This window comes from Adiantum capillus-veneris, chromosome 6 (assembly GCF_014529385.1).
Source record: "Adiantum capillus-veneris isolate H3 chromosome 6, ASM1452938v2, whole genome shotgun sequence".
NCBI lineage: Eukaryota > Viridiplantae > Streptophyta > Polypodiopsida > Polypodiales > Pteridaceae > Adiantum > Adiantum capillus-veneris.
The window spans coordinates 87,802,678-87,817,183 of NC_140936.1; the positions used below are offsets into that span (position 1 = coordinate 87,802,678).

At 47.0% G+C, this 14,506-nt stretch overlaps 1 protein-coding gene across 1 annotated transcript in view; it reads left to right on the forward strand.

Annotated features, from left to right (window-relative positions):
- Nucleotides 1-14,506, forward strand: part of LOC147455847 (coiled-coil domain-containing protein 39-like) — a 200,788-nt gene that overhangs the window by 132,875 nt on the left and 53,407 nt on the right. The window contains exon 7 of the mRNA XM_086514496.1: nucleotides 10,785-10,887. Coding sequence (XP_086370622.1) covers nucleotides 10,785-10,887 — 103 coding nt within the window. The remainder of the gene's footprint in view (nucleotides 1-10,784; nucleotides 10,888-14,506) is intronic.

Sequence of the window (14,506 nt, forward strand, 5' to 3'; positions counted from 1 at the left end):
TTCAGCATGGATTTCTTACTTGGGGATCTGTCTCATGGTTGATGCCGATGCTTGGCCCCCATCTTTTCTACGAGGGCTCAGACATAGATCCAGCCTTTATGCTCACCTCGGCTGGTTATCGGCGAGGGACTTTGGCTATGCTACCATAGATTGCTTGGCAGGGGGATTCTCAGACACGTGATGAAGTTTCTTCAGTCATCACTAGTATTACACTATGGAATGTTTGGAGAGCTCGTTGTCTCCACATTCTAAGTGCGGCTCCACAGCTCCTTCAGGATACCCTCACTGCCATTTGGCTGGACATCATTCACACCCTGATTTGGTAGTGGGATTCTTCCTCAGGTACATCTCGAGCAGCCGAGGCTCGCCGATTTGCCTTCCTTCGACGTTGGGCACGATCCCCACTCTTCTTCACACTTACAGGTGGCCAGATTACGTGGCATTATGCCCCTCCTCGGTGGTTTCTCCTCCACTCGTCACACCGACCACCATGAGATTGTTCTAGTCGAGTTGTCACTATAGTGGCTCTCCTCCTTACATTCAGCTTGTACACCCCACGTGATAGGCTATTTTGGCATCCGTTGGGGATTATATTGTACTCAGTAATATACAGCCCTGACTTTTTCCAAAAGAGAGAGAGAGAGAGAGAGAGAGAGAGAGAGAGAGAGAGAGATATGATGAAATGAAATGTTATATTCACATCTTTAAGAAGGCCAAAGTGACCTATGAGACCAGAAAGTTACAATGTGGTGGATTTGATACAAAGTCAGAGTAACAAAAATGACAAAATAAAATACTATGGAATCCTAAACTACTAGATGTGAGCTAAGCAGCTAGGTGGGATAGCTAAATCACAAAAGATCTAGCATCGGTCGTTGGCGGATCTCATCAATCTCCTCCATGGTCAATAGCCTGACGAGGCATCGTGCATGTCGGGCCAAAGTGATCCGAATCCTCTGATGCAGCCTCCGTCGATGCTGTGTAGTCCTCCGCAGTCGTGGGCGTCTGGATCTCCCTAGCTGGGTCGCTTGGTGGATCAGTGTGCCTCTGGTGTAAGGCGATGAGCTCTCCTGTGGTAGTAGCTCCTCCGGGTGTCAAGTGTCTGCTCTAGAGAAGTCCCCGATCTGTCTCTGAGACTGGCTAGCCTCTCCCCTCATCAGGCTCTCTCTGTCTCTGGGCAGATCGAGAAAAAAGACCCAAGCATCTCTGATCCTCGTATTGCATGACTCTGGAGAGTGGTCCGAAGCCCTCTCTGAACAGGCAGTGGAAGCGGCCATGTATCTCGTAGTAGACGGGGCAGTGGCATCTGTAGTGCAACTCTGTCTCAGGTTCCATGTCACACAGGAGGCATGTCCTGGCCTCTGTCGGTACTCCACTGTATCTCCCAATCTCGATCCGCAGCTGGTGTGAAGATGTGCATATCTGGCCAATAGCACATCGTATCCCATGAGACAAGTGGGTGTCCATGTATCTGGGCCTCTTCAAAACCGTCCTCCGTAAGCTGGAGAAGATGCTCATGTTAGCAAGCCATCTTCGTGCCCAACTCCTATGCTAGCTGTATCCATGTCCTCCTGGTGTCTAGTTGAGTCAGGTCCTGGCGGATGAGCCTGGTGACCTCGGACTGTGTAAGAGTCAGAGAGGGTGCATCCAGTGAGTACTGGAAGGGGGGCAATCTGTCTATGCCGAACCCATGCGCGTGAAACCATGATGTCATCTCCCTATACCAGCATGCTGTATCTCCCTGCATGGCTAACTGTCGAGAGGACTCAAGTGCAAGGCGAGCATATCTGTCTCTGGGAAGTTCCCACATGCGGTGTATGAAGGAGACAGATCTGGTGAGCGCCTCCACCACTAGTGGGGGGCAACTAGCTCTGCCCGGATAATGGCACGTGGTACTGAAGCCTTGGCTCTAATGAGCCGCGAGATCATAGAGACTAGTGGCTTCTCCATGTCCCCCTATCCATCAGTGCGACCTGTCCTCCCGTGATGGTCCAATGAAGGTCCCCAAATCTCAGCTCCATAGTGCAATGCAGAAGCCACCAAAGTGTCAAAGAGCCAGAGCTTCGTCCGAGGCTCCTAAAATTGAACATGTTAACACATCCTCTCCAATCTACCCAATGCTAAAGGTAAGTGTAAGCATCTGTATACTCCATTGTCTCCTGGCCGTATGTGAATGCGGGCGCTGACCTCCTGATCCACTGTGGAGTGGTATTAAATACCATGACCTTGGTTTTACCAAGGTTGACAGACAAACCACTTTCATGGGCAAACCTATGCAAAGCATCCAAGTGACGTTGCATCCACTCCAGAGAGTCGGAGATCAACACAATATCATCAGCATATCACAATAGTGGAATCCATGTCCCTGCCAGCTGCGCACCTCTATCACCATCTCTCTCAATGTAGCCAGAAACCTCATCCACATACATACCAAATAGAGTAGGAGAGAGCGAGCAACCGTGCTTCACCCAAATAGTGGAGTGAATTGTTGTAGATAGGCCCTCTGAGGTCACCACGTCTGTGAGATGTGACTTGCAAGTGTGATCAATTTTAAACTCAAAATCGAACTCTTGTAATTCTAGCACCCACTTCATAATGCGCCTCCCTGGTCGTAGGTGAAGCACCACTTCAGGTAATAAATTGTTAGAAGTATGCACTTTGAACTTCCTGCAAGCAAACAACATGTATAATGCCATGACCCTCCAAATGAGCTCTTTGGGTACTCCCATCTCCTGTAATCTGCGCATCAATATAGTTGTGGGTACTGTGTCAAATGCTTTGCAGAAGTCCACAAAGCTACAATAGATCCGTCTCCCATGTGATATGCCCTCCTCAATGATGGCTCTGAGTGTCAAGATATGGTCAAGAGTAGAAAAACCTCTCCTGAACCCTCCTTGGCCGGCTGCACGTATCCTCTCTCTCTCTGCCCATCTGCTCAGCTGCTGCTCAAGAATGGATGCGTACAAGCGTGCCAATGTGTGTCCGATCATGATAGTGCGATAATTCCTAGGCTCCATAGGGTCTCTTGACTTGAAGATAGGTACAATAGTAGATAGGCTCCCAGTATAAGGCAAGCCCTCACACATGGCACGGTTAAACATAACTGCTAGAAGCTCTGCAAGTAGATCTCTGGCATGCATGAAGTGCTCAGCCATTGAGCCATCATGATCATATGCTCCCCTAGTCTTCATCCTGTCAATGGCCTTCCTCACCATCTCAACGGTGAAAAAAGAGCATGTGTGGGGGCATGGATCGGGGGGTCGAGAAGGGGTGGCTGTCCAGGAACTGTGTACAAGATGACGCGTACTGGCCCCAGGCCTCTGTAGAGGTAATGGCAAGGGGGGGGAGTGCTCATGAAAGAGCCACCATGCCTCATGTGAGTCCTGAATCAAGAATAGCTGGTATAGATCCTGCTCTAGGCGAGCCAAAAATGCCCTCTTCTTTTGCCGCACTAGGTGCAAGAAGTCAATCTGTGACTGTCTGTGAGTGACGTCCCTCAAAAGCACCTCCCTCTGAAGTCTAGCTCTAGTCTCGCAGCATTCCTCATCATACCAGTTGTTCTGGGGCACGCTCCCAGAACGGCGTCTTTGCTCAGGCTGGGTGTGTGGGTATGCCTCTACTGCTGCATCATGTAATGTCTGTGTCAATATAGTAGTAAGATCCTCTAGAGGCCGCCCTGGCTCTTCTCTACGCATGTGTAGATCCCATCTATGTATACACAGTCCGTCTCCTGCATGAAGGTGTAGCGAGTAGGGGCTGCTGCCTGTGGCCTGTGTGCTACACTAAACTGGAAAGAGATTGTCAGCGACACAAGAGCATGATCCACTGCCACACCAGCGGGTCTGGGTCCAACCGTGAGATCCTAGATACTAGAGATGAGACTCGGCTGTGCCATGACATAATCCACTGTGCTGGCTCATCTCTGTGTGGAAAGCATGTAAAACCCCCCACATCGGGAAATCTTTGTAGGCCATTCAAGATGACCAATCCATGTGCAGTCCCCATGTCTATCAAGTGTCGTCCATACTCAGTATGTTCCCCATCTTGTGATAGTCTAGATAGGCCCGTCTCTGCAACATCCATCTCTCTCAGCATCTCCTCTGAAGTATTATAAAAAACTGTCTGATGATGGACAGTCCTAGCATTGAAGTTCGATGTCACCATCTCTAGAGAACTCCCAGATTTCATTATCCAAAATAGAAAAGGGGGATTGTCCTCTGGGTGGTGCATACACTGACGTACTCGGGGGAAAGTAGCAAATAGCAATGTAAAGATATTTGTCTGTCTTTGCTCTCAGTCTCACCCATATGTACCTAGCTTGCTCATCCCTACGAGCTATATGTATCAATGGCTGCAACTCCTCCCTGAATAACACTGCCACTCCTCCTGAGCCCCGCCCTCTGTGCTCTGATCGTGTCTCCTGTCTACAGGCTGTCTCCCATCTGTATCCACTAATGTGAGGCATAGACTGCCCAGGGGCTCGATGTGTCTGAGCGTAGAAGATGATGTCTCTCCCACTAAAACTTTCCTCAAAAGCACCCGCATCAAGATGCATAGATCCATTACAATTCCAGGTAGCAACTTTGATTGTGGTCCCATAGGTCTCACATCGTCCTGTGGAGCGTGGCTCCAATATCACCACTCTTCCATCTCGGTAAAAAGAAATCTTACCTTTTTCCCTTGCCTCTCTAATCTTGTCACGTGACACATTCAACCCTTATGTGTCCGTGGACAAGCTACAACATGATCAGGGTTCAGTCAGTCCAGTCAGTCTAGATTTAGAGGTGATCTGGCACTTTTGTGAGTCTGTTCGCAGACCGTGCATGCCCAGTCACTTAGTGTAGATGCATATCCTCTGGTTGCACACAGCATGATCATCAGTATTCCCTTCAGAATCCATCAGATTCAGTCAGGGGAGTTTTCCAGTGCATTTAGCCTATTTTACCTATTTTTGGCATTTTTCACTTATTAATTTAAGTGACTTTCCAACAAAAGTAGGTAGGGAAATTTTGCTAAGAAAATATATAAGCAAACCCAAGTTAGCACTTTCTGGCAGAAGAGGCAGCAGGAGCTCCCCGCTCAAACCTTCTCAGCAAGAACCATCAAGAACCTTCAGCACCCACAAGTACCTAGCGTTTTTGGTCTTCATCAGCAGTCCGAGAGCTCTGGCGTTTTCAGCATTACTACCATCGCCAGCACTTCCCAGTTGCCTAGCGTTTTGCTAGCGCTACCCAGATCAGACATCAGCATTAGCGTTTTTGCTAACGATTCCCCAATCTGCCAGCGTTTTCATTTTCAGCCTTCGACGGAGAATTTGCAGCAGCGTTTTCAGCCTTGAAGACAACAGCAGGTTCAGCCCCCAGACATTGCAAAAGATCACCATTTTCAGCCCTCAAAAACGCAGTCAAAACAGTCATTTTCAGCCACCGAAAACAGTCCCAGATTTTCAGCCCATAGCGTTTTTGGATAGCAGTAGAAGGACCGCAGATTTCAGCCCTAAAGTCGTCGTCGTCATCCCCATCGTCGTCACCGACATAGTCCCAGGTTGCATCAGTCCATTGCATCGTCATTGTACCACTTTGTGCAATCAAAAGTAGACCACTCTCGCCGATGAGAGTGGGGCCTTCGGAGGAGGGTTTTACAACGTCTCTGGTGTCGTATCTCTCTTCTCTCTATCTCTCAGTCTCATTCACTTGCACGCACAGTGTCCATTCATTTTGTTTGTAATCATAGCATTCTCTCATTAAGAACGGAAGGCTCTCCCTTCCATAAGAACAAAAGGAACCTTGAGCACAGTTCGGAGCACTCATCTTGAGTAAAGCGCAAACAATCATTCCGCTGCATCTAACAAATCTCTGGCATTACCTCCTGTATATGAGCGATCTGTGAGAGGGTAAGATCATCCCCGAGAAACAGGGTCGTCTCGTACGGTCACGTACGTTTTGTCCACGTACGAAGACGTACGGTACTCATCGAACTATAAAATTTTATGTCGTGCGACATGGTTACGTACGTTCAAAAATAAAAACACGCAATTCTTAACCCTAGATTTTACACTTAGAACAAATAGACAATTGATTATCACATTGGACAAGAATGCAACTTGCAAGTGCCAAGTGCCGACACTCAAGAGTTGAGAATCAAGACAATGAGACACAATGGGCATGAACTGCGTTCGCATTACATATGTCATAAATCAAAAAGCTAAGTTGAGATTTGATAATCGAGATGATACAAAAAAAAAATAGGCCTTTTAAGCCTCAATCGTGCAAAAAGTGGAAGTAGGGTCAAAAAAGATAGGAGAGACACTAAAGTCTAAGAGCTTCCTCCGCTCTCATCATCATCATCATCTTGTGAGCTATGCTCATCGATGTCATCTTCATCCTCACATGAATCAGATTGTGGTGTGTCATAATCTCCCTCACTAAGGAGATTTCCCTCCTCGTCATACTCCGGCTCTCTAGGGTCCATAGTGTTGGATCTACGAATAGGCACATCCTCTAAAACAAAGGCCGCCACAATAGAGCCGCTTCCCGAGCCTCGCCGCACATAGGTTGTAGGAGTAGCAGCCTCCATCTCACGCCCACGGCCACGGCCACGAGCATGGGAAGCTCTTGCACCTCTAACTCCACGCACAATGACCCTCTTGCGTGATCGTGTGCGAGAAACCCGTTAGTCAATCTCCTCTAGCTCCAAGTAGAGCTCGCGAAAAATTTGCTCCTCCGTCATATCACGCTCTTTGTTGACACTTTTGAGAGTATCAATTGAGAGCTTGCAATCATCAACATTGACCTATTTGACAAGTTATACAAAAGTTCAAAAGAGTCAAGACTCAAGACAAAGTTAGCACATGTGAATTGGAATGCGAAGCCATAGCCCATATGAGTCAAGAAGCAAGTGTGTAAAAAGAGGGTTTATTTGTCTAGCCATAGGCATCTCATGCATGGAGCGCAACATTCGGAGATTGGAGCGACAATAGATGAGCCGCTCCAATTGCTTTGTTGACAGTTTGTTGCGAATTTTGGTGTGGATAAGCAAGTATGCGGACCAATTTCGCTTGCATGCACCGGATGAGCAATCCTATATTATATTCAAAAGATATTGAGTATGTAATATAATTCATGAGAGAGAGAGAGAGAGAGAGAGAGAGAGAGAGAGCGCCAAGGCCCGAGGCTTAAGAGGGTTTACATGTCCAAGAATCTTTAATGCAACTCTATGAAGGTGAGGTAATTGGTACCCGAAGCTCTCCCACCAAAAAAGAGGCTTCACCAAGGACTCCCTCTTCCAACATATGGTGGAAGTAAAAGCCGTGCCTCTTTGGTCTCCATAGTTGATTAGCTCTTGAAGGAATGCGCCGTGATGATCTTCCGAGAGGGCCTTGGGAAGGAAGTTGCGGCTCTCTTCTTGTAGCATTTGGTTTGTGAAAAGATCCGGCTTCTTGTAGGCCGGATGCAAGAGAGCCGCAAAGTGGTGAATGGGCCTCTTCATAAAATCCCATCTCTTTTGGAAAAGAAAGAGGATATCATCTTTCTTGGGGGAATCTTCAAAGACATCACTACAAAAAGAAAGAGAGAGAGAGAGAGAGAGAGAGAGAGGTGAGGCATAGTGCAAATTAGCAAAAAAGATATTGTTGACTTGAGAATGGAGAGCAAAGGAGATACCGTGTCCCATCGTGTGGACCATCAAGAATGGTTGATGCCTCTATTTCCTTGTATGCCTCATCCATGAAGTGGTGAAGAAGGCCTATGGTAGATCCCTCCATGTCAGTCATGCGGAGCACTCTGTAGATGGGCAAGATGGCTACCACAAGACCCTTCACCTCTTCCCAAAATTCTTCTTTGAGGGAAAGCCGTTGGATGGCCTTTGCCTCTTGTGAGGTTGCCGAGTTCTCTCCTTCACACCATTGCTTGAACTCATCGGACACCATGGTTTTTTGCACTTTGTTTTGGACATCGTAGAGGCGCTCAAGAAGAAGCCACATAGAGGCAAATCGTGTTGCCGAGGGTTTCTTCAACTCCTTGTCGGAGTACGTGCGAAAAATTGCAAGTACTCTCACCTTAGCATTGATGAAGTTGACGATAGTGAGGGCTTGGGTGAGAATGGCCTTCACCCATTCTAGTTCTCCTATGTCTTCCATGAGAAGATCGAGGCAATGGGAGGCACAAGGGGTCCATACAATGTTCTTGTATTCGGCCTCAAGTAGTTGGCTCATGCTAGTGCAATTGGATGCATTATTGGTGATCACTTGCACCACATTTTTGGGCCCGACCTACATTAAAGAGAGAAAAATTTAGAACACTTATCAAGAGGGAAAAAAGTAGTAAGTACATACTACACATTGCACAATGCACATTGCACAAGAAGAGGGGACAACTTAAACTCTCACCTCTTCTATTGCCGCCTTGATGTGCTTGTAGATGAATTTTCCTGTGACCTTCTTGCCTCTTGCTCCCGCATCAACCGCCCTCAAGAAGTAGGTGCCAAGAGGGCATGACACGAGTATGTTAATGATGCCCCTCTTCTTACGATCACTCCACCCATTGGAGAGAATGGAGCACCCATATTTTGCCCATCCGGCTCGCACGGGCTCAAGGGATTTGTCGATTCTTGTCCGCTCTTCGTCGAGCTTCTTGGTGCGCATGTCCGCATAGGATGGACCCGTCCACCCCTCACATGGACCGACGGCCGCAATAGCTTTCACCATCCTCTTCCACCGCTCTAGTCAAAGGATGTTGAAAGCAAGATTACACTCAATGATGGTGCGTGCAATCTCAATGTCCGCAAGCCTTTGTCTCTCTTTGAGGAAAGACAATGGACCGGAGCTCAAACCCACCGATTGCGAGAGAGAGGCTTGCCTTGCTTGCTATGGAGGACGGCCACTAGCACTTGCCGATGCCTTCTTCTTATTGGTAGCCATTGAGCTTGCCGTTGCGTCACCGCTTGCAATGGAGGTAGAGGGAGAAGGGCCGCTTATAGTTGTATCCTCCTCCAAGTCGGTAACATCAATGTCGGGCGCCACTATCTCCTCTTGGGCTCTCTTCATCCCCACCTTGCGCGTTTTCAAAGGGAGATACTTCTTCTTGCACTCTTCCAAAATGTCGTCGGGTATATTGGGACATGGACCAGCTTCACCTCCCATCTTCGTCAAGTGGATGATGAGTCGAGTGGAGGAGGAGGTCATGATCTTGGGACAATACTTGCATGCCCACCTACAAACATTTCGTCTGTCCCTCACTCTCTCATAGGAACGGCAATGCTTTTCAAAAGCTTCATGAAGAGGGGGAGGCATGATAGAACACTTGAAAGTTGAGAGATTTAGAGCTTGAAAGTTGAGAGGTTTACGCAATGGAGAGCTTGAGATTTTTTGATAATGGAGAGAGGTGTGAGAGAGGAAGACTCAAGAGGAAAGCTTCATGGAGGAATGGAGAGCTATGAGGGAGGAATGAAGAGCTTGAGAGCTATGAGGGAGGAACGGAGAGCTTGAGAGGCTTAGCAAATTGCAATCTCTCATGACTCATGAGAGAGCTTGAGAATGACTCATGAGCTTGAGCCTTGAGTTGGAACACAATGTAGAAGAAGAGAAAGAGGGCATCCTTATATAGATTTAGAGTGTAGACACTTGCCCTTGAACACAAGAGAGAGTTAGATGAGAGAGAGAGAGAGAGAGAGAGAGAGAGAGAGAGAGAGAGAGACCTAATGGAATCCAAGGTTGAAGGACCAAAGCAATGAGAGAGAGAGAGAGAGAGAGAGAGAGAGAGAGAGGAGCCTAGGTCCTAATGGAATCCAAGGTGAAGGACCAAAGCAATGAGAGAGGGAGAGGGAGAGAGAGGAGCCTAATGGAATCCAAAGCAATGTGAGAGAGAGAGAGAGAGAGGAGGCTCAAGGCATGTGGGAGGTGAGGGGGGGAATCCTAGGAGGGATCCTATGCCAAAAAGTAACGTAAAATCCTCCCAAAGAGTTGCGCAGTCAACGGTTTTAAAACCGGTCAAACGGACTAAAAAGGCACCGGACAGAACGTACGCCATGGCCGGACGGGACGCAACCGGACGGAACGTTTCGTCCGATGGACGAGAACAACCCTGCCGAGAAAGGAGGGGCTGCATGGGGGAGGGGGAGGGGCTGCAGGTTACGCGCGAAAGGAGGGGGGTTGTGCTGTAGGTTACGCGACGGAGGGGCGCGCTGCAGATTACGCGCGCGCGAGAGAGAGAGAGAGAGAGAGAGAGAGAGAGAGAGAGCAGCCATAGCAATGCATAGAAGTCAGCACAAAGCTGCACGACCTAGAGAGCGCCTCTATTAAAAATAAGATTACAAATGTAAGCCTTTGCATGTTTGGGTGGTGCATGCCATGCATGTCGACTCAACCTTTTACCTAAAGTTACTAATGTTATTTGCATGGTCATATGAGCCCATTATCACCAGCAGGAGGTCTTATGCTACTAACATTCTCCCCTTAAGACCGACTACCAATCTGGGTATACCCCCTCCTCTATTTGTGAATCCTCTTAATCTAATGTGACAATCTAATGTGTATGTATATTATGCTTCCATAACCACACATAGCCAACTTAGCAACACCCTTTTTGTAGATGTCGACATAATCTGCGCTTAGGATTGTCCTTTCTTCTTCTCCTTCCTTTGCTCCTTTTCCTCCTACTGTTTATATACCACGTGTGTGTGCAAAAGAGGTATGGCATGCTTTTGTATACAATGTGGGATGGGTATATCCATGTCTTGTTTTTCTTGTTAGCTTACACACACATCACAAATTTATTTTCCTTGTGCAGTACAAAAGAAGCAGAAGAAGAGTTGGTGCTAATGCAGAGGACTTTAGAGCTTGCGATCGCCCATTTAGCCTCTTTACGGTCCCAGTATCATCAAGCTGAAGAGGTATAGGTATCTGAGTATCACTTAAGATCAGCATTAAGTAATAGCTAGCGCTCTCTCTCTCTCTCTCTCTCTCTCTCTCTCTCTCTCTCTCTCTCTCTTTCTCTTGATGCACCATCTTTGGCTCTTACAAGGATGGAGATTACTAGACTCATTCGGCAGGATCTTATCCAGCTTGATACCAGGAGGACATGGATAGAGCCATCACGACAGTTGGGTACGAAGAGGGCTTTCTATAGAGAGCATCTTCTCCAACTCACGATAGACGGTTTTGTCACACGGCCCAGCTACATGGACACACATCTATCTCATGGGTTACGATGTGCCATAGGCCAGATACACACATCTTCACACCAGCTTGGGATTGAGACAGGTAGATGCAGAGGCATACCAGCAGACAGGAGGATATGTCAGTTATGCCATGCAGAGCCAGAGACAGAGTTTCACTTCATATGTCACTACACAGTCTACTATGAGATTCGGGGACGCTTTCACTGTTTATTCAGAGATGGTTTTGACTCGTTAGATAGAGTCATGAGATATCAGGATCAGAGATGTCTCGGATTATTTCTGCTTGAGATACAGAGACATAGAGACTCTCTATTGAGAGGACATTGACAGAGACAGTCCCAGAGACGCATCTCAGATTTCTTCAGTCCGAGTACCACAGAGGCAGAGGGGCCACCACCACCACAAAGCTCGGTTCCCACCCATACACACACCAGTGGTACTCTCATTGACTGAGCTTTAGAGTTGGGGAGATGGAGATGACTACGACTTAGGAGGGGAGCCACACAGCACCGACGGAGATTGCGGCAGAGGATCCACAGGATTCTAGCGCGACACCCAGAGTGTCGATCAGGATAGGCTTCATGTTACTGCTATATTGTATCATGGTGACACTTATCCCCTCTTTGTACCTTTGTGGCATTATACCATTGCTCAGCTTACTAGCCACCCACAGGAGTCGGTAGCACTCCTATCTCAGTTTCTAGTTTGTAGTTTTTTTTCTTTGTTTGTACCCAGACTTGGTAATAGACTCACCATTGTAATCAGTTTGGTCTCATAGGTCATTTCGGCCTTTTGTAGACGTTAATATATCATTTCATTTCATTTCTCTCTCTCTCACACACACACACACACACACATTTTTTTTGTAAATCTTTGGGATTAATTTACAAGTGGGAAACCTCAAGTCGAGGAAAACCCACAGAAAAGATCATGTACATAAACCCGAACACAAAAGTGTTTATTTGTGGAAGAGGGCTAGAAGCATTCATAGGAAAGCTGATGCATCTCGGGGGGGATATCACCAACCGCCCATGCAAAACATAAAGATTGCCGAAGGGAAAGCTTAAAGGAGTGAAAAGGATCCGCATCGAATCGAAGAAACATACAGCCGTTACATTGATGCCACAGAGTCCAATAAGCCCAAAATCTGACCCACATAAAGAAGACCGCAAATCGCTATAGCTTGTAAGGAAGGTGGGAGAATGCCGAAAGCCCAAAACCGTTTGTGGAAGACCACAAAGGGGAAGCGGATTTGCATACAAGCTACTATGCGGCGGAGAAAATCTCTAGTAATGGTACAATCCCAAAGCAGGTGTACCACTGTCTCTTCCGCAACAGAGCAGTGAACACATCGACTAAAGCAGATACGACGTACATTGAGAAACGAGCCCACCAAGAGAACTCCAAGTAAGCATGTCTAGAGAAACAATCGTTCCTTCAAAGGCAAGTGGCTATGCCAGAGAGCAGAGAGTGGCTTCTTCCACCAGGTTTTTGACTTGTGCATTGATCATAAGGAATTACAGTGATCAACTATCCAAGACCGCGGTAGAAGTAGACCATACACCTTCCTAGCCGCCATCGCCTCAAAGGGCGTGTCCTAAAAAAACCAGTCAGACATGCGAGCATCGTCAGCTAAGGGCGGAATGGGCAAAAGTCAACTAGCATGTGCTGAAGCTCTCTCCAGAGCTGACGGTAATGCATACCCATTCCAAAACGTCGAGAGGCAAGGGGAAATTGGAAAGTGTCAACCACATCTGCAACTACTCGAAGGCCAAGACAAGAGAGAAAGTATGCCTGGCGAGGTGAACGGTCAACCAAAGTAAGAGGGAATGCCAGGCTCCAATGAAGACTCTCTAGTCAAAGCGAATTCCCTTCCCTCTCTTGTCTACCATGCCATGATAAATGGATTGTGACATCCAGGAATGTATCCTTCTATCTTGCCAAACACGACATCCAAGAGAGAAGGTTGCTAATGACCGAAGGAAGTAACAACATGCCGACACAAAGAGGAAAATCATAAGAGCCCAAGGCTGAGATTGTTGCACAAGAGCAAACAATAACATGGCTTTTCTTGCAATAACATGCTGGCGCAAGTCAAACCACCAAAGCACTTGAGAGTGCAAAGTTTCTCCATCAACATTAAATGTAGGCCTTTTTTATAGGCATGAGTTCACCACAATTGAGACAACATTGATGGCATAAGAGAAGTGAGACAATGGCGAGGCTAATGCAACAATGGCAAAAAGAACTGAACATAAGCCATCAAGATACTTTGAAAAATCCGCAAGCGAACATGTAATGGCCATGTGGATAATTTCCAGTAATGCAATTTAACGTTCAACGTTGCATAACCCAATTCACTTTTTGATTGTGCGAGACATTCCATCCAATTGGGTACCCCAAGTGCCTGACAATGACATTCGGAGGAACAATCTTTCTTGGCCACAACGAAGCATGCCAATCAGAGGGATTCACCGGAAGAAGCTTGGATTTGCGAAAGTTGACTCTAAGACCAGCCGCAAGCCCATACATCTGCTGAGCGTCCATAATCACTTGATTATCAGCCTGGCAATTACGAGGCATAAACAAAGAGTCATCGGCATAAGCTTGCCCAACAAAGCTGTGGCGAGATGGTAACTGCAAACCGTGAAGACGACTAGCAAAAGTCAAATGATCGAGATGCATCAGCAAAGGGTGTGTAGCAATAGCATACAAGAGTGCACTAAGGGGGTAGCCCTGCCTAACTGAACAACCAAGAGGCCAAGGTTCCGTTAGTTCCTCTCTAAGGATCCCCGAAGATGAACTACGAGCATATAAGAAATAAACTAGATTGACTAATTTAGGACCAAATCCAAGACACCTCATCGTAGCAGCAATGTAGTTCCACTGCACTCATGACAAAAAGATACCAGGCAGCATCAAGATCAAGATGCATGTGAGAAACCAAAAGGGGAATACTATCAGAAATCATGTCTCGAAAGACCTCATGAGTGAGATAAGCATTGTTAATATGTAGCAGCCGTTTCCTAAGAAGAGGCCGATCACAAAAATGCCCAAAGTTTAAAGCCAACAAAACAGGGTAACGATCTGACAACTGCAAGGTGTAATCCATGCTCATGTCACATACAAAGTCCTCGTACTATTGCAAATTAAGATAATACCAACGATCCAACCATGCTCGATAAGAAGAGTGAGCAACATGCTGAAAAGTAAATCCAGAAACATTTGGATACAAATACCGCCATAAGTCAATCATCTCAAAGAGATGATCCATTCTTGTCTTTCCGCAAGCAACATGTGTGAATTGCCTGTGGTACTATCATTCATATCA